General features: G+C 45.3%; 2 protein-coding genes across 2 annotated transcripts in view; both read left to right on the top strand.

The window, feature by feature from the left end:
- Window positions 1-1,857: 1,857 nt before the first annotated feature.
- sphk2 (sphingosine kinase 2) lies at window positions 1,858-10,197 on the top strand. Its single transcript, XM_080540193.1, has 7 exons — window positions 1,858-2,738; window positions 5,518-5,667; window positions 5,963-6,057; window positions 6,277-6,392; window positions 6,669-6,872; window positions 7,067-8,690; window positions 9,836-10,197. Exons 1-7 carry the CDS (start codon window positions 2,276-2,278, stop codon window positions 9,896-9,898), a joined length of 2,715 nt encoding a protein of 904 aa, XP_080396319.1. The 5' UTR covers window positions 1,858-2,275; the 3' UTR covers window positions 9,899-10,197.
- A 3,976-nt stretch (window positions 10,198-14,173) lies between these two features.
- cyth2 (cytohesin 2) overlaps window positions 14,174-20,241 on the top strand; it is a gene marked incomplete at both ends in the record, with an annotated part of 22,742 nt that continues 16,674 nt past the window's right edge. Inside the window, 5 exons of the mRNA XM_080540566.1 lie at window positions 14,174-14,240; window positions 16,347-16,497; window positions 17,251-17,317; window positions 17,517-17,635; window positions 17,772-17,852. Of these exons, the coding sequence (XP_080396692.1) occupies window positions 14,174-14,240; window positions 16,347-16,497; window positions 17,251-17,317; window positions 17,517-17,635; window positions 17,772-17,852 (485 nt within the window). The remainder of the gene's footprint in view (window positions 14,241-16,346; window positions 16,498-17,250; window positions 17,318-17,516; window positions 17,636-17,771; window positions 17,853-20,241) is intronic.

The raw sequence follows: 20,241 nt of genomic DNA, 5'->3' as shown, positions 1-20,241 counted from the left end.
ACTTGCATTTCTCCAAATGGCGAGTGAGTCACTCACCTTTGGAACAATAAAATTCAAGTGCATTATTCGAGGCAGGACGTGTGTGGACTGTTCACAATGAAAGCTTATTTGAGTGTTTTCCCAATGGTGAGTCTTAGCTGATTCCTGTAGGCTAGATCATTTTGGACTGCTTATTAAATAGTTTTAGTTTGTGGATCATAAGAGAGGCTCAAGTCAAATGCTTTAAATGCGCCACTCAGCATATCAAAGGCTTTTTTCCTTTTTCTGCCTATCAATTTTGCAATAGCTGAGACGGTGCTTCTTCTCCAAGTAGGCTATGTTTGCCAGCTAGGCATAAACGTTCAGGTGGGCTTGTGTTGTTGAGTGCCATAAGCTGCTAATTTCATTTATGCTCCTTTAACAGAATTAGTCTAATGAATAAACCAAGGCTGCATTTCTTTTTTGGGGGGTTAGGGTTATTGTCAATGGTCATTGGTTACAACAATCGTCATTACATTCAACATATCACAATCAACTCAGTTCCTATGACCAAAGTCTTTTTTTCTTTTTTATATTAAGTAAAGTAAAGACAAAACAAAAACAAACAAAGAAAAAGAAATAGCGAGTGAACTTGGGGAGCTTTCATCTTACATATGACAGATTAGAATAGAAAATTATTAGAAAATAGTGAAAATAAACAAAATGACATCACCCTCTCATGTTCTTTTAACAGTTCAACAGAAATCTGACCGTACAGGTTTAACGTAACCAAGGCTGCATTTCGTTCGAAAAAGTTGCTCTCTGTGCGCCTATCCAGTTGTCCCCCATTCCTAAAGGGGAGTGAAGGAGGGCAGAGGGGAGGAGACAACGTTTTGGTATGAAAAGCACCCCATTGTGCTAATTTGCTCGAGGACATCATTTAAAACGAATGCATCACTGACACTTTCCTCCCTGCTCTTTCTCTCTAGGTATATATATCTATGGGAAGGAACATGAAGCTTGCCCCTTGAACTCAAGGAAGGACTTAACCATGACATAACACAAAAGCCTCCGTGGAACAATCTAGTTAATTTTTGTTTTGTTTGTTTTGTTTTAGTTTTTTTGTCTTGTTTTCCATCCTGCTTGCCTGTTCCACCTCTCTCTGTGATGGAGTACAAATATAGGATCATGTGGCATTTTCCATTTGGCTGAGACAGTTTTTTTTTTTGTCATCTTACTGCTGTAAAGTCTGCTCGTCTCCTAAAGGTTGACCGTGTCACGCCGCTCTCCTGCCAACCACATATCTCAGAAGCGAGCAACACTTATCTATGAAGGTCTCCCACAAGACCTGCACTTTTAAGTATTAATTATTATTTGACCAGCACTTTCCGCACAATATTCCACAGCAATCTTGTGCTAAGTGAATTGCTATAGCCTCCTTGCAAGAGCAAGGTGTGTTCATTCATGTCTGTCTGATTCATACATAAAGTTTATGTTTTAGATATTTGAATTATATCAGTTGTGTTTTGATTTGTTATTTAATTTTGTGATCTGTGTGAGGCTGTAGCTCCCTACTCTAAGTTGCAGTGTGATATTGAATCTCACACTAAGATCTTGAACTGTAATTGAAGAATTTTCTTAACCATACTTTTACATCTTTATATTATATGCATTCTGTTATGTCTCTAGTATAAAAAAAAGTTAATTGTTGTTTTTTTGTTATTGAATTGGATGTTTACAAGTGCTGTCCGTCCATTGTTCTAAGGTTGACAATACCAAGCAAATCTAGAAACTGACAGCACTTTAGAACAAGTCAGACAGTGTCTGGACAGATAGGAGATCCTTCAGGCTGATATTGAGACTGATATCTACCAAGTCTGGTGCTTTTTGGATCGACACACTAAAGAGAAGAATCTCCTGTTCATCGGGAAATCTCACAGATGGATTTCCAGCACCAAACTCTTGGATATGTTTTAGTTGTATTGCCTGCAAAATGTAAGCACGGAAGTGGAAGAATTGATTTTGAGGAGCTATCAAGGATAAAGATAGAACATCTGTTTGATTTTTAAGACAGACAGACAGACTTCCTTGAGTCATAGTTCTTCCATTGGACTGTTAGTATGACACGCTAAAAAGGTGATGATCAGCAATCAGTAACTTACTCACTAATTCCATCCTACACACGACCAACTGTATGACACTCTCACACCGTCCGTCCGCTGGGAACAAACTGCACACCCAAAACGTGAGGGTGTGACGTACTTTTACCTGCCAACTCCCTGGCCAGGACTTGTCCCTGTCCCTCCGACACTTAACGATGCGTTCCCCAGACCCCCCCATTCCGTCCCCAGCCGAGGCCCTCCTTCACGGCCAGTTTGGGGGCTGGGGGACAGGGAGTAACAGCAACGGTAACAGCTGCCCCAACAGCCCTGGTGGTCCTGGGAGCCTCTCCCCCTCTCCTAGCCCCACCTTGACCTCTTCCTCCAACTATGCCCTGACCCTCACCCCCACCCATATCCACGTCCAGCGCCTGTCCCCACGGCCAGGCAAGGAGGCCCGTCTCCTGCTGCCCCTGACGGAGCTGGCAGGGTGCAGCTGCCCCCGTGCCCCGGCGCCCCCCCTCCTGGTGCTGTATTGGTACCCCCCCGGAAAGCGGCGAAAAGGGGTGTCGAGGAGGAGACAGGTGAGGGCGTACCTGGCGGAGAGCAGGGCCGATGCCGAGAGGTGGTCGACAGCTGTACAGTGTTTGCTCAGAGGAGTGAATGTCAGCACTGACACAGGTGAGTGTTACTGTTCCATTGGTGATACACGTGTGTAGTGTGTACATACATACAGTTCCAATTGTGAGGCTTAAGGTTATTGTGTGTGGGTGGTCCAAAGCTGTATTCTTCTTATTATTATTATTATTTAAAAAATAAATGTATTTTAAAAAATATAAATCATTGGCACAGTGTCATAATGACAGAGAATTGTGCTCGATCAGCAGCCTGGACAGCATCGGCTACTGGGGTATTGCTGTATTGATTCATGTTTGTGAGAATAATTCACTTAATTACATTTACCCTAAACCCTCTCCATAAATATCAGATTTTCTTTATTTAGGCCTATTGGTCATGCAAGGTGATTTGATGTCCTCTTGATTATGAAGGGTAGAGGAAACATAGTATGTAGGCCACTTTTAAGTGGGCTATTTTACAAGGACCGAGACATACTAGGCCTACATCATGCTGGCAGTGGCCATATTATAACAGGTTGATAAAGGTCTAGCCTAGACTAAAGTATGTTGTGTTGTACCATGCAACACATTAATTTTGGCCATGTTGTAACAGATTGATTGAGGCTGCTGTATTTTTGTCATGTTGTTGATAAGGAATACTGTAAATGCTGCTTTGAGGGAATTGGGGTTCAACATAATATGATTTTCCATGTGTGTTTGACCATCTGTTGTGTGTGTGTGTGTGTGTGTGTGTGTGTGTGTGTGTGTGAGTCTTTCCTCTAATTTCTCTCTCTCGCTCTTATCTGTCCTGCACACACACGGTCGGTATCATTCTGTGTCAAACGTAGAGACAGAGAGGGTGGGTTCTCTCTCCACCCTTCCCACACCACAGCAGCATCCCTCCCCACTGCCCCCCGCCCCAGCAGATAGCAAGGCCATGCTCAATGTTTACTGTGTGTGTGTGTGTGTGTGTGTGTGTGTGTGTGTGTGTGTCTTTCACACGCTCTGTTTACCCTCTGTCTGTTTGATTCTATCTCTCTCTCGCTGTCTCGCTCCTTGTTTCACGCATCAATTTCCCTCTGCCTCTCACATTAGTTTCCTTTGTGTCTCTCTCCCTCCGTCGTTCTGCATCCATCTCCTTCCTGTCTCCTTCCTTTCTCTTATCCCTCTTGTCTTATCCACCACCCCTCTTCTTATTTCACCCACTTTCCCAATACACCCCTCTGTCTACTTCTCTTCTCCCTCCCTCCTTCTCTTTGTTTAATCCTCGCTGTCTATATCCTAGTAGCCATCACTCTTTCTACATCTATATGCCCCTAATCTGTCCCTACGTTCATCTGTCTCCCCTCTTTCCTTTCCTTTTGTCTCGTCTCGCTCCCCTGCTGTCGTCTGCCTTCCTCTTCCTCTCTTCTCGTCCTCTCCGTCTTTTCTCCGCCTTCATAACACCATCGACCTGTATGTCTCTGTATGTCTCTCCCTCGCCGCCATTCCTCTCTGTACCACCTAGACAAACCTTGTAACCCCTCGACACGGCCCTGTAGTGGCTTATTTACTATTGGTTGAGTACAGTGAATTTCGGGGGAACCGTTCAGTAGTCTAAAGAAGCTTCCGCTCGTCTCCTCTCCATCCTCGCGCATTTTGAAGTCACGTGAGGTCGATATACGACCACAAATAGGGATGCAGAAAAGGGATGTGAGGAGGAGAAGAAGAAGCCTGTTTAGACTACTGTGAGTCTTGAGCCGTCACTTTATCCACGTAGGTGCTGCTTTGCGATCCGTAGACAATAGTTAAAACAGCAGAACACAGTATACTCTGTTCTGAGATCTCCCTTGAATGATAGCCTGCTGCGGCCTCACCCTATCCTGGACATGGAGTGTTTCATTTTTTTTTTATTCTAGATGAAATGGCAACCACTAAATTATTAAGCTAATTGATTTGGCAGCTGGTGTTAGTTACATGAATGAACATAACTATATTTGGTCTGACGGAGTCCCTCCTTTTGAGATGATATGAAACAGTGCATCAAGTGGTCACTCGAGGTCCAGGGTTTGGATACACGGCGTGCTTATTATTATGGCATTGCTTTTATGTCCCAAATGGGTTTGTTGTTGTTTATGACCAGTTTCTGATGATGTAGTGTTTGGTGTATGTTACACACCTGTTGGAATATTGACTCATTGGTTTCCATGGAGATGAGGGGCCCTATTATGCACTTCTTAACTTGCCGTCTTAAGTCTTAATTAAGACGCACCGCCAGGTTAAGACCTACCGCCACCCTTATTATGCGCTTCATACGCGCTACTGCTATTATGCAGGTGTCGCTAGGCGCCCACACATAAGACGTAAGACTCCCGTGCATATATTACTCATTGTGGGAGTGTTCATATGTTAATGAAGTGCGCTAGGCGCCCCTGCTATTATGCGATCTGACTTTGCGCCAAGCGCTAAGAAGTGGTTTGAAAAGTTCTTAGGCACTAGACTTCATGCACGTTTTGAAACACGAGCGCGCCTCCGCGGTTTCAAAACGTGCATGAAGTCTAGCGCCTATGAACTGCATAATAGCATAGCGCTTATGACTTAACGCAGCCGGTTCTTAAAGGGAATGGCACCTAGCACGCTGATTGGGTTGATTGAGAAGACGCCCAAAACACACCCATGACTAATTTCTGGGCTTAGCGCCGGGTCTTAGGCGCCCACTACCGCACGCATAATAGCAAAGTGGCCTTGACCAAGCCTCCACGTCTTAAGTTTAAATCTACCGCCTCGTCTTATTGCTTAAGACTTATGAAGTGCATAATAGGGCCCGAAGTCTTGTAGTTCTAATGGAACTTCTCTGTCCACAGAAATCAGCAGGAGCCTGCTGCCCAGGCCCCGACGGCTGCTGCTATTGGTCAACCCCTTCAGTGGGAGGGGCCAAGCCATGCAATGGTGTCAGAGCCACATTTTACCAATGATCCGAGAGGCTAACATCAGCTACAACTTGATACAGACAGGTAAGGTAACACACACACACTCACACACGCACATAGTAGCCTAACAACAGCTGGAACCTGATACAGACAAGTGAAATACAGTACACAGTATCGCCAGCTATAACCTGATATAGACAGGTAACTCATACCAACGCGGACACAGTAACCACAACCTCAATGAGACAAATATGGGACACATGGGCCGCATACACACGCACACACACCAGTCCAACTGTAATCTATACTCATCTGTTCTTCCCCTCTCCTCTCTGCTTTTCCTCTCATCTCGTCTCTTCTCTCCCTCTCCTCCTCTCAGAGCGTCAGAACCACGCCAGGGAGCTGATCAGGGAGCTCTCCCTCCACGAATGGGACGGCATCATCATCGTCTCCGGAGACGGCCTGCTGCATGAGGTTTGTAGAGAGAGGGGGGGGGGGACACGGATGGTCTGTGCGCGTCCGTGTGTGTGTGTGTGTGTGTGTGTCTGCGCGTGTGAAGGAAGGTATATGTAAGTGCGTGTGATGTAATGTGAGATGTAAAGTGTTTGTTTGAGCTTTATACAGATAGCAGACAATGTGTCTGTCTGTCTGTCTGTCTGTCTGTCTGACTGCTCTTGTGCCTCTGTCCCACAGGTGACTAACGGTCTGATGGAGCGGCCTGACTGGGAACAAGCAATAAAGACTCCCGTGGGCATCCTGCCCTGTGGCTCTGGAAATGCCCTCGCTGGCGCCATCAACCACCACGCAGGGTAATACACATACACACACAACTTCTTGAGTTTGCTGAGATGGGTTTTTTATTCTAATCAAACTTAAACTTTAGACTTTTGTCCCAACAACATTTCCATGTGATATCTCTTATCCCGCTCATTTGTCTGTATCAGCTGTTTTCGTCAAGTCATTGTGACTGATAGCTGCTATCTCTCTCTCTCTCTCTCTCTCTCTCTCTCTCTCTCTCTCTCTCTCTCTCTCTCTCTCTCTCTCTCTCCTGTATTATCTCCCCCCCCCTCCCCCCCCCCGGTCAGCTATGACATGTGCCTTCGTGAGTCCCTCCTCCTCAACTGCTGCTTCCAGCTGTGTCGGGGCGGCGTGAAACCCATGGACCTGGTCTCCGTGACGACCAGCCCCGCCCCCTCTCAGAACGGCCGCCCGTCCGGTCCCAGAAGGCTGTTCTCCTTCCTGTCCGTGGCCTGGGGCTTCGTGTCTGACGTGGACATCGAGAGCGAGAGGTGTGTGTTTGTGTGAGAGAATGAGAGTGTGTGATGTTTGTGTGTCATTTTACTCCTCCTCTCTGTATTGTGACTCCTTCATCCATCCATGTTCAGAAGTACTAAGTCATTCGTTTACCTGTCTTCATGCAAAAGACGAAGTTGACTATTAATTAATCTTGTTCTAAATATCCCTCAATCCATGTTTTTTCCAGGTATCGGGGTCTGGGCTCGGCACGGTTCACGCTAGGCACCCTGGTGCGCTTGGCCTCCCTGCGCTCCTACAAGGGCCGCCTGTCCTACCTGCCCCCCTCCGTCATCACCGCCTCCCCGGACGCCAGCCCGCCCCCCCAGCGCAGACCCCTCTCCCGCAGCATCACAGAGGGCCTGGAGGGATTCTGCCGGACCCCCATCCACCGTACCTGCTCCGACATGGGCCTCGCCGAACAGCGGAGCCTGCGGAGGATCGACGGGGAGCGGGAGAGAGTGAGGGAGATGGAGAGGCAGAGAGAGAGGGAAAGGAGGAGAGAAAGGGCCAGGGGAGGAGGAACGGGGGTGGTCAGGGCGAGTAGTTTAGCGGAAGACAGAGAGAGGGAGAGAGAGGGGGAGGGAGAGGAGGAAGAGAGGTCAGGGGGGAGTTCGGTGAGGTCGGGGACGAGTTCGGAATCGAACGAAAGGGACGAGTGTAGTATGGAAAGGGAGGAGGGATTAGCAGGGAACAAGGAAGAGAATGGAAGGGGGGGAGAGCAGGACTCGAGTGAGATGGAGGAGGAGGAGGAAAGAGGAGGGAGGGACGGGGGAGGCAGCAGTTGTTCGGCGGAGGGAGTGATGGAAGCCAAGGAGGTGGGGGAGGGGTACGGGGTTGATATGGGGCGAGAGGAGGAAGAGGATCCCGAGAGGTGCTTCCCCTACCCGGATAACCTCCAAGAGGCCAGACAGGCGATACGTAAGAACTCGGCCCCTTCCAGCCAGATAGCCAATGCTATCTACAACCAGCCCCTCAGGCAGGAGGCAGACCCTGTGGGCAGAGCTACGTACGGGCCAGAGGAGATGGACCTGAGTGGTACTTACTTCCAGAGAGAGCCGTACCCACTGGATATTGCCCGGGAGCGATCCCTCACCATCTCCTCTCCCTTCCGCCACTCGCCCTTCTCCTTCAAGTCCAAAAAATCCCTGGACCAAAACCAGAACGCCTCCTCCCGACCCAGACCCCTCTCCCTCCTCCACCACCCCCACTCCAACTCCCTCCCCCCCATGTCCTCCCTCTCTCTCTCTCTTTCTCCCACGCCGCCATCCTCCCCCTCCTGTCCCCCCCCCCACGCCTCCTCTTACTTGGCCCCGCGCCCCAACACCCCGAACTCCACCTCCCCCTCCCCCTCGTTCCGCTCCCCCTCCCCCTCGTTCACCTTTGATCTCGCCGACCCCGCCGGAGCCCTGAAGAACAACCGCCCGCCCGTCTACCTTCCCTTCAACCCCCCTAGAGACGACCTCCTACCCCCTCTGGACCAGCCCATCCCCACCCGGGACTGGGTCACCATCGAGGGAGACTTTGTCCTAGTCCTCGCCATCTACCAGACCCACCTCGGGGCAGACCTCCTCGCGGCTCCGCAGGCGCGCTTCGACGACGGCCTGATCCACCTGACCTTCGTGCGGGCGGGGATCTCCAGAGCCACCCTGCTCAGGCTGTTCCTGGCCATGGAGAGGGGGGCCCACCTGTCCCTCAGCTCCCCGTATGTGAGCCATGTCCCAGCCAGGGCGTTCAGACTGCAGCCCCTCTCCCCGCGGGGGACACTCACCGTGGACGGGGAACTGGTGCCCTACGGACCGCTACAGGCACAGGTGAGGGAATGGAAAGGAAGGAGAGGGAGAGGGAGAGACGTTGTTTTGTCATAGGTCCATCCTTATATTATTCATTCAATATCCAGCATCTTTCTAGTTTCTACCACCAGTCAGGCAGTTTGACTTTGTACTGTGTAGGTTGTCTGATTTATAAATAATTTTAACACCCACAAAAGAAATGGACATTTATGATACAATGGCTTGGGGAAACTATTCAGAATCTAGTTCTGGCCAACTGTAGAGAGGAGGCAGGAATGGATGTAGACAGATGAGTGGGAGAAAAACACAGAGGGAGACTGGTACAACTGGTACAGGATGGGGTGATTTACTGGAGGGCTTGCGAAGTCAAGAGAGTGTGAGAAATGGTGGTAGAAAGATGCGCCTTCTTAAGCGCTTCAGTGTTTGTGAGCCCCCAAAGTAGTGTGCCTACTCTAGGGTTAGGGTTAGGGTTTATTGATGTGCTTACTAAAGATTTAATTTCTTTTGACTTTGTGTACTATTTATTTACCCCTCTGTTGTATTATATCATCATCATCGTTAGGGATGCTCCGATTTATCGGCCACCGATTTAAATCGGCCGATTTCACTCCAAATGACTCGATCGGTGATCGGTAAAAATGGCCGATCGCAAAAACCGATCTTTTTTTTTTTTTTTTTTCCCTGGGGAAGACAGATAACTGAACAGAAAACATAGGAGGACGTAACAGTATGTAAACCATGAAGGCCACGTTTATGATGTCTTTTATACAGCCATATCGACTGACTTGGGCTTCAGGCCCTAACTGGGTGATAGGCCAGACTTTTACTATGCCATAAAAATGGGTCTGCGTTTGCTTGGTGCCTAATGGATCAAAACTTTTGTCTAAAAAGCAAAAAATATGTAGGCTATCCAGTCAGTAGGCCTACAGTTATGTATTTTTTTAAAAATCGGTATCGGTATCGGTATCAGTTGATCTTGAGGAAAAAAATCGGTGATCGGTATCGGCCCCAAAAATCCAGATCGGAGCATCCCTAATCATCGTCATATCTATAGTCATATCTATAGTCATATCTGCTATCTTACCGCTTCATTGCTTGTTGCCACGCACAGCTTATCTTACCAGTGGTTAATGTGTTTGTTGTCTGTGTCTCTCCATTTCCCATAGGTCCATCCTTCCATGGCACGGCTCATCGTTGGCGACTCGGGAGCGAAGATGACCCAATTCTAACCAGGGGATTGGTTGAGCTGATAAGGCGATATGGCTCATTCTCTTTGGAATTACATAATCTCTGTAGCTATCTACATTTTCTCTACAGAGAGAAAGAGGGTGGAAAGAGGGTCGCTGCTTTTCTGGGGTTTAGTGAAAGGGATCACCCACCGAGCTGCATGTCGAGTAGGACACGGATAGAGGGATTATTAGCGAATGTGAAAAACTGATTAGTAATGCTCCTCGTCACAAAGCTGTTGGATTACGCTCCGTTTACCCTGAAAAGCGTGAAAACTGCACAGCCTGCAGGGAAAGAAAGAGGGGGAAAAAAAACAAGTGAATGTGTATGGAAGTGTGTTTATGCCGTGCACGTGTGTGATGTGTACATTCTAGTATGCACACACCCAAAAAAACAAACACCTTACCTGACCTTGCCTTACTGAGATGGAAAGATCAAAGAAACTAATCAGAACTGTAACTACGGATGTTCTAGAGATAGAATATCTTCAAAGGTAGCCACATCCTTGTGCAATTGTGGATTCCCCCACAACCCCACCACCACCTCTTTCCATCTCAATTTCTCCGTCCCTGTATGATGCCTTATCTGCCACTGGACTTAAAGTGCAACTCCTGTGACTTTTGCCCTTTCTTACTTACATAAGAAACCTACATCTCCTTACTTGGCTAATCTCTGTCCATGTTTATCAGATGGTCCATCCGTCCACTACAGGAAAAACAAAGCAAAGCTTTGTAACACTGACAAGGCAATATTAGTAGATCTAAGAAATGTCAGTACTGCTACTTATGTGCATCAAATTTCAGTGAACAGAGAATGTGTTTATTAGCAACGCCACATGACTATTACTCATATGCCAGTAAAGTTAGAACAACACTGAAAGATAAAGCTTTTCACGGGTATTACTGTAGTAGATCTGTAATATGGGACTGTTGAACAGTGGCCATCGTGGTGTGTTTTGCATTTGCCTGTTTTTCTTAGCAAAAGGGTGCATGATGATGATGATGATGATGATGACGATGATGATGATGATGCTTGTGATGCTGTAACAGAGAAAAACAGAGGATTGCTTGAACAAAGTAAGTTTGTCAGTGGTTTTATGTTTTTCACAGAATCTTCTGAAGTTCACATGTAGCCCCAGAACACTGGTTGTTTTCAGAAATGATCACTACTTGTATGAGTGAACTGCCTTTGAAATATTTTTTTACATACCTCCATTGTTGTCAATTCTGGAACCTGAAGATTTATCTGTGGATCAATTCTGGAGTGTTTTGAATAAGAAAATCAGAACACAAATATTTAGATTGGGTTGTAGCTAATGTTTTAAAGGAACCAGATTAGTCTTGTGATGAAAAGCAGAAACGTTCCTTTGTCTTTTGTGAGATAAAAATCATTAATGACCACATGACAGATTATTGATGACCCTTTTGAGGACTTGACCGGTCACAGGCAATGTGGTGCCTCCCCACTCAAATCATACATGGGGGAAATGTGGCTGAACTACGTATGGTCTTCACACGTTGAATGTGTTTTAGTCAACCACAAAAGCATACCCTTGCTTACATTTCTGACGAGAACAACACGATGAGCAATTTAATGAGCTTGTATTCAATCAGTTTCTTGAGTGCCCTGGGCTGTTTTAGCCACAGTACTCACAGCGCCTTGATATGGATTGGTCATGTCTGAGTAACTCGAGACCTTTGTGTTCTTTTACCTGCTGATTTTGTTTGGTCCCTATAGACCCCAGCTATCCATCCCTGGTCATGGAGGATAAACATTGCAGGTAGCCTTGAGTTCCAGACAACTAGGCATTCCTATAGTGTTGTCCGCCCCCTGGCAGACCACAGTGCAGGATATGTAGGCCTATATACAGACCAAGCTTACCTCTAATGGCCCGGAGGAGAAGAGGAAATTAAACACAACTTTAGAGACTGGATTATGACGACAGTGCATTATGAAATAGAAGTCTTTAGAATTTTTTGGAGAAAAAAAATATTACAAAACTGTTTACTCTCAATTTTACGAGACTTAGTTGTGGAAATATAAACCTGATAGACTGCTTATTGTCTATGACCAGGGTTTGGACCATAATATTTTTGAGCAATTTGATATGACAATGTGTGTGTGTGGAGGGGGGTGTCCCCTTTCTTGATAATGCCAGTAAGATGAATTGTCTATAGTTGATTTTGCCTGTAATAAAATTTTAATTATTACTAAAAATAAAAATATATAATATACATATATATAATGTACAGTTCATAGTTATGTAAGATGAATTGTCTATAGTTGATTTTGCCTGTAATAAAATTTTAATTATTACTAAAAATAAAAATATATAATATACATATATATAATGTACAGTTCATAGTTATGTATGGTTTAAAATGTATTGTTTCTCTTCTTAAAAGAATAAATTTAACTTTGCAAGTTAGTCTCTGAAGCAAATCCTCTAATCCCTGTTTTTGTTTCCTGAATACCCAACATGTTCTTTTCTTTTCAACAGTAAATCAGGAAAATCACAGCTGTTCACGTGCCATTGACTTGCTTTCATGTCCTAAGAGTGTAAACATAACGTAATCAGCAACATTCTTGACATAGTTATCTCAGACACCATTGTTTAAAACATGACATAATAAACACAGTCATATGTCTCCTATTCTAATCACTCCTAGTACAATGATGGACAACAAAGTCGATGTCTCACTTTTTCCTCCTTTTCCTCCTCCCCCCTCTCTCCCTCTTGAACTAATCTACCCCTGCCATGGTATCTTATTATGCCCCCTTCCCCTCCTCCTCACATACCCTTCCTTTTCCCTCTCAGTCCTTCTGAAATGGTCTCAGTCCTTCCTTTCAATATCTGACTATTGCCAGATATGCCATTCCCTTGTCAACCAGGACCAGCTTCCTTTGGGTACAATAGATTGGTTGGTAGCAATAGAGAGTGGTAATTTTGCTTCCATGTGTCAACCACATACTGTGATCACCTCAAGTAATGGAAGGACGCTCTCCCACTTCACTCGTGTAGTCATTATGCTCATTGGGGTCTGTGGTATGTATAAACACAGCTGTGGTGGCCATTTTGGAGGGCAAACTAATACAGGTGCAAGTGTTGTACTTATATGTTGTCTTGGCCCAGTTTGTGTTGTGTAGAACTGACAGTAAGTCCCTTGTGTAAGACATGTGGAATCTGAAATGATTGGAAAATCATGGCTGTGAAGCTCAACATTGACCTTTGATAAGGTGGGTGGAATTTACAAAAGACTCACCGGCGCCCCCCTCCCCTCTCTGGAAGAGCTGTACAACACACGCTGTCTCAGGAAGGCCTCCAAGATCTCCAGAGACCCAACCCAACCCACCCTGGGTACGTACACTTTGCCCGGCTGCCCTCGAAAAGGCGGTACAGGACCATGGCCGCAAGGACAAACAGACTGAAGCACAGCTTCTACCCCAGGGCCATCCAGGCCCTGAACACAGCAAAGACCTAGGTTCTGGGCCCTGGACAGTCTGGACGGATTGATGGCAGCTGCTGGACTGAAAAAAATCAGGTGTAGTGCTGAGGCACAAATATGTACATTTCAAGCCTGCAAACTGCGACACTTTAAATGAATGTGCAATAACACTATGTGCAATATGACAACCCTAGTCGTCTATCTGTACAGTATAGTGGATAGTGTGCATAGCCTTTATTTATGTAAACCAGCTCCTTCCCTTCTTGTCTTTTTTAGTTTTTTTTTCTTTCCTAGCACCAGGGGAGCCACCCCTCCTAAATGTCGTTGTTTGGTACCTGTACTATAGCAATGACAATAAAGACCATTCATTCAGTTGACGCTTGATCCTTTACCCATGATAGTTCAGAACGTGTGTCAGCCAGTAAAAAGAGAAAGTGGGAAACTTTTTAAAAAAACTAAAAAAAACTGAAGGAATGTATTTTTAAAATTATAATTTGTGTGTAGATCCTGAGAGACACTACCCTAAGTGTTGCTCTCTGTCCCATAAACAGAAAAAATAAATAAATAAAAGCAATCTCCCCGTCCATCTTGGCTCAAATCAACGTTCCGAAATGGCGCACTCCTGAAAGTCCCTTACAAGCATGGCCGCTAGGCGCAGACGATTTTGTCTTCCGACTAGTCTAACAAAAAAAGTTGTCGTCATTTCCGGTACCACCACCACCTCCTTTGTCTGTGCCCCAGGTTTCGCTACGCAGGCTGGTTATTTATTTATTTCCTTTTTTATTTTTGAGGATATATTTACATATATATCCATTTATTTTCGGTTATTGAATGACAGTCGACTCTGAAATATTTATGCCTAAAAGCAAAGCGCCAAAAATGGACGAGCTGGACTACAGTGAGTACAAAGTAACGTCTCGTAGCAACACCACCACCACTATGTTCACATAGCCTAGCCAACAGCTAGCAGCAGGAATTTCACAACAGTTGTTTTCTAAAAGAAATTAAACTAAACCCATTGTGTCTTTTAAGAAGGCCATACATGACATGGTTGACATCTCATATTTTGTTATCCAGTGTTAATCTATATTCAGATGATGCCTATTCGCAATGTAACGCATAAGCTAACTATGCTAACAATTGGCTGGAAAAAAAGCTGGCTAGCTTAGCTAAAGTTGGCGTTGCCATGCCAAAGAACGACTCGCGTCTCAACCATTCTAAGGCCTCATAAGTACATGGTTAGCTTTCATTATAGTACCCGATCATTTGATGTTTTTACGTGGAATAAATAACCCCGTTCTTGTCCAAGAAACCAAACAATTATCCATCTATTCATCTATTCATCTGCCTCTGGGGGCGGGGTTGTTGTTGACCAGCAGCAGCTGTCAGATCGTGACGTTAGAATTATAAGGTTCTATCTCCATTTTTGTCAAAATTGAGTTTTTTTTTTTAACATAATCTGATCCATTAGGTGTTGATTAATGCCTGTGTGGTGTTATTTTTAAAATGTTGACATTTTTGAGTTAGTAATTCATAAAATACAAAGGTTCCATCTCACAAAACATAATGGAATGTAAAAACTTTGACGCTCAATATCTCTGAACTGCCCTAAACGGAGAAAGAACCTTATAATTCTAAGCTCACGATGAATGAAACTCCTAGGCGGGCCTGGCTAAGGGTCCTTAGTAGTAGGAAAGATCACTGATATTGGCTGGTCAGTGGTCACTCACTGCACAAACCACTGAGAACTGTAGTTTTCATTATTTATAATAATCCAATAAATCGACTGTTGTCAAAAATCTGATGCTTAACGAGGGGGTTAAAGGGACAGTCACAGTGCTTGTCTTTTACAATCATTGAGGATGTTGAGGCCTATAGGTGGAAATACACAACCAATAGCAGCAGTGGTTTGTGGTTTGCTTCTCTCTACACTACTATTGAGCTCTGAAGACATCTGATTGATAAACGTTCTGGAGTAAACTGTCTCTCTCTAAGTGGTGTCTGATGAGTTAGTGCTACGTGCTTCTGTGCAGGCAACCTGTGATTCAATACAACAACAAAATAACCTTAATTCTCACTGTCACCAACTAGCTAAAGTCTCTCATTTCCGACCTCAGTGTCACATGGCAGAATGTCAGGATTTCAGGGAATGTTTAGAATGAAGCCCTGCAGCCAGAGTGTTTCAGCTGATTGATTTTAAACTTGTTTTTTCTTTGTCACTCAAACAACATGTCACTCGAATTATTTCACAATTCATTCTGTAGACACAGTTGGTATTCTGAGCGCTTATTGATGGTACAGACCGCGGTGGATATTGTCACTGATTTAGGCTGAATGATCCAGCACATCAACATAACATAGCAATGAGACACACATCATCGACAGCCTGATTTTCCACATGCGTTTCCATTTGACCACACAAGCAAAATGGGTGCAGGTCAGTGAGTGGAGAAGAGAGGCAGAGATTTCGAGGGAAATTGAACAATGGTTGGAATATGGAATGGCATGGATCAATATGAATAGTTGTAGTGTTTTGGAAGATGATGTGTTTTGCTCAACTCCACCCCATGCCATCATATTTAATTGGACTATTTAATCAAAATGTTCGCCAACAACAGGACTGTTGTTCCATGATTGTCACTGGTCGGTCGTACTTAATAGGTTCTGTCTAGCAACACAAAGAACGGTATATTGCAGGTATTATTCTAGCATTAATACCAATAACAAGTGGCCTAGGGTGGTCCAGTGGTCTAGCACCGCGGTCTACAGTGAGTGCACACATATGCCCATGTCGGCATGGGTTCGAATCCGGCCCATGCCCCTGCTGACATGACCTCTCTCCCTTCTTCTCCTTACTTTCCTGTCTGTTTTCACTATGCCTGTCCAATAAAATGAAAAATATGAGAAAAAAAGAACTTAAAAAAAGAAAGAAAAGAAAAAAAAACGTAATACCAATAACAATACGTGTGCTCTCCCCCTGTCCCCCCTCTATCCCCCTGTGTAGTCCCAGTAGACCTGAGCCCAGAGGAGCGCTCTGAGCTGGAGGACATCCGCAGGAGGAAGGGCGCTCTGCTGCAGGAGATCCAGAGGCTCAGGGATGAGCTACGGGAGGCCATCATCGAGGTGGAGGGCCTGGAGACCAGCACCGAGGGCAGGTGAGGAGAAGATTACACTCACAACATGGTGTCTGATCAAGGTCTCCGTAGACCAACATGTCACAATGTGTTTAGAATCTATCTAAAAACAACTCACACACTCACACGCTCACACACACACACACACACACACACACACGCATAAACAAATAAACAAACATGTTTTACTGAATATTACCTTGTTATTACGCCCCGTTATTTAGTGTGTTTCACAGTCGTCCCTTGACTGCTCTAGCTGTGAAATGGAGGATTATTCCAGGATGATTTTCTTTTCTTTTTCTTTTAATACACTGATGATTCTAATACACTGATGATTCTAATACACTGATGATGATTCCAAGGAATTAATGTGACAGCTGTGTTTCCAAAAATAACTAATTTGTGTCAGGGTTATGTTGGCATTCTGCAATGTCCTCTCCCTACCTAACAATGGAGGCAAAATGGTTTAGGCACTGTCAAAATGGTGACGTGGGAGTGGAAGATTTCTTGCCATCTGTTTACTTATGGTCACCATATCATTACCACATTGGCATATTATTCATCCTGTCCCTTACAACTCATTCCCCATGCTGTAGGCTTACGAATGTAGGCTTTTATTAGTCAACTCACCTGGTAAAATAAGATTTAAACAGCGATGTCTATGGCGATATGGCCTCCCTCTCTGCTCCATTTGTTCCATTGTCCCCTGAACTGTATGCATTATTGATGCGTTTGTGTTCAATGTGATCCCCTCTCTCTCTCCTCTCTCTGCAGTAAAACCCTACAGAAGAACAGGCATGTGGCCATGGGGAGGAAGAAGTTCAACATGGACCCTAAAAAGGTTAGGAGGAGACATGGCATGTAACCTGTCGCTCGTCTATCACTCTCTCCATTTCACCCCAATACATATCTTACTCTTTTCTTCAACCCTCTGCCACCCACTCCGCTCTCTCTCCCCAAACCTGTCTCATTTCAATGTGTGTGTGTGTGTGTGTGTGTGTGTGTGTGTGTGTGTGTTCTTTCTTATTGTGTGAGTGCAGGGCATAGTGTTTCTGGTAGAGAATGAGTTGCTCAGACACACCCAAGAGGACGTTGCCCAGTTTCTCTACAAAGGAGAGGGCCTCAACAAGACTGCTATTGGAGACTACCTGGGAGAGAGGTACCATCTCTCTTTCTCACCATACACACACACACACACACACACACACACACACACACACACACATACACAACCTGATGATCTCCTTAAATCCTGCCCTCTCTTTCTCACTACCTCTGTTGTTCTGTCCCCTTAGGGATGACTTCAACCTCAAAGTTCTGGCGGCGTTTGTTGACCTCCACGAGTTCACTGACCTCAACTTGGTCCAAGCCCTCAGGTAAGCCCTTCTGAAGCCATCAGTGAAAGGGTTTCCCTATGTCAATCTCCGTCCTCCATTGTCAGTGTTCTGTATCCTGAGTTTGTATTTGTTAGGGTGTAGGTCAAGGTTTGTGGTCAAGTAGGATGAATCACATGAGCCTTTAATAAGAAAAAGAAAAAGATGGTTAACCATTTATTTCAGACTGAAATAAGACAGGGAGACTTGGTCTGTACAGGGAGCATTTCCACTGTCAGTCAGCACAATGATACCGTGGCAGCATGAAACATTTATACAGGGTGTGTTCATAACACAGCCAAGAAACAGTGCTTATTATAAGTGACTTATGGGCTTATCAGTTTTTAGCTTGAAAGCATTTGTCCTTGAGCAGGCTGAGTTGGACCATCCTCTACAACAGTGGTTCCCAACCGGGGGTACGCGGACCCCTAGGGGTACGTGAGGGGATTGCAGGGGGTACGTGGAAAGATTTGGAATTATAATTTATTTCCCTTTCCCAAAAAATAATTAAATATAGTCGTTTCATAAACCTGTTGTTAAAATGGTACGCTGCAACTTAAGTTCCTCCCCGACAGGTAATGACTGTAACACACGCGGTAGTCACGTCACATTTAAATCACGTTCATTTACGTTCATTTACGCGCGCACGTCAGCTAGGCCTGTCAGTATACCGCAAAGATGGACAGATGGCTAAAACGACCAGCTACAGTAACGGTCAGATCAGAGGCAGATCAGACGGTCAGATCAGAGGAAGATCAGACGGTCAGATCAGAGAAAAAAAGAAAAAAAGGACCCCGCTATTATTTGGAAACATATGTTTTGTGGGGATTTACATGTACATCGGCTGATCCACCACAGCCACAGTGCTTTTTCTGCGGCGAAGTCCTGGCTAATAATTCAATGAAGCCAGCCCATTTACAGCGACACCAGAGCACCAAACACCTAGCAACTGTTGGTAAAACTGACGACTTTTTCAAGCGAAAACTGTCAGAGTTCAAGTCAAGTCAGGCTACACTGAAAAAAGCGGCAAGTGTGTCAAGCAAAGCACTGGAGGCGTCCTATGCTGTTTCATTACTAGTGGCTAAGTCAAAAACCCCACATTCAATCGCCTAAGATCTGATTTTGCCTGCCGCTATGATTTTGGCTCAAACTATGCTGGACAAGAAAGCAGCTGACACGCTCAAGTTGGTACCATTATCTAACAATACCGTCTCCCGTCGGATTGATGATATGTCCATAAATATTGTCGGACAAGTGGTGGATAAAATGAAGCAAGCAGGTCAGTTCGCTTTGCAATTAGATGAAATGACCGACGTTAGTGGGGAGGCTCAGCTGCTGGCTTTTGTGCGTTATAAAGAAGAGTCGGACATAAATGAGCATATCTTGTTTTGCAAGACGCTGCCAGGAAAGACAACTGGCGAGGAAATATTTCTGATTATTGACAGCTTCTTCAAAGACAACGATCTGGAGTGGAAATCCTGCAGTCACATCTGTACCGATGGAGCGGCAGCAATGACGGGTAAGGTGCGTGGGCTGCTTGGGCGTGTGATGAAGGTGAACCCCGAAATTAAGTGGATGCACTGTATTATTCACCGGGAGGCACTCGCCAGCAAAAGGATGAGCCCCGAGTTAAGTGCAGTTATGGATGACGCAGTTAAGGTGATTAACTTCATTCAGTCCCGGCCAATGAACCACAGACTGTTTCAAACTCTTTGTCATGACAGCGGGTCAGAGCATGAGCAGCTACTGCTTCACACAGACGTTCGCTGGCTGTCTCGTGGCAAAACGCTGCTGCGGCTCTATGAATTGCGCATCGAGGTGTTTGCTTTCCTGACAGAAAACGACAACCCTCTTGCAGCCCTGTTTGAGGATGCAGTGTGGGTTGCGCAGCTGGCATATCTTGCTGATGTCTTCACTAAGCTGAATGAGCTCAACCTTTCACTTCAGGGCAAGTACTCACACATCCTTAACATGTATGACAAAGGGAATGGATTCATAAAGAAGGTTAAATTATGGGAGAGGAAATGTAAGGATGGAGATGTGAGCTGTTTCCCACTGCTTGATGGCCATCTCGCCACCACTGATGCTGACAGAGGTCCTGTGGTGAAAATAGTTAAAGCACATCTGTCCAAACTTGACACTGACTTCAACCAGTACTTTCATGACATTGAAACAAAGTCAGAAAAACTGGACTGGGTGAGGAACCCATTCAGAGTGAATGACAGGAGCAGCAGCAGCCTTCCTGCAAGCCTGCAGGAAAATCTGATGGACATGTCCTCTGATCGTGGGTTGAAGATGGCACATGCTGACAAGTCATTGACAGAGTTTTGGTGTGATGTTGAAAAGGAATATCCAGTGCTGGGAAAGTGTGCATTGAATGAACTTTTGCCTT

The sequence above is a fragment of the Nansenia antarctica genome, assembly GCF_963989245.1.
Source record: "Nansenia antarctica genome assembly, chromosome: 10".
In the NCBI taxonomy this organism is placed as follows: Eukaryota; Metazoa; Chordata; class Actinopteri; order Argentiniformes; family Microstomatidae; genus Nansenia; species Nansenia antarctica.
The sequence above is the reverse complement of the archived record's forward strand: the minus strand, read 5'-3'. Positions and strand labels throughout refer to the sequence as shown.

Bases quoted from the DNA above. Each gene is read 5' to 3' on its own strand.
- sphk2 (XM_080540193.1), top strand. From the start codon at position 2,276: ATGCGTTCCCCAGACCCCCCCATTCCGTCCCCAGCCGAGGCCCTCCTT. The intron at 6,393-6,668 runs GTAATACACATA...CCCCCCGGTCAG, and splicing joins GCCATCAACCACCACGCAGG to CTATGACATGTGCCTTCGTG. The intron at 6,873-7,066 runs GTGTGTGTTTGT...TGTTTTTTCCAG, and splicing joins GTGGACATCGAGAGCGAGAG to GTATCGGGGTCTGGGCTCGG.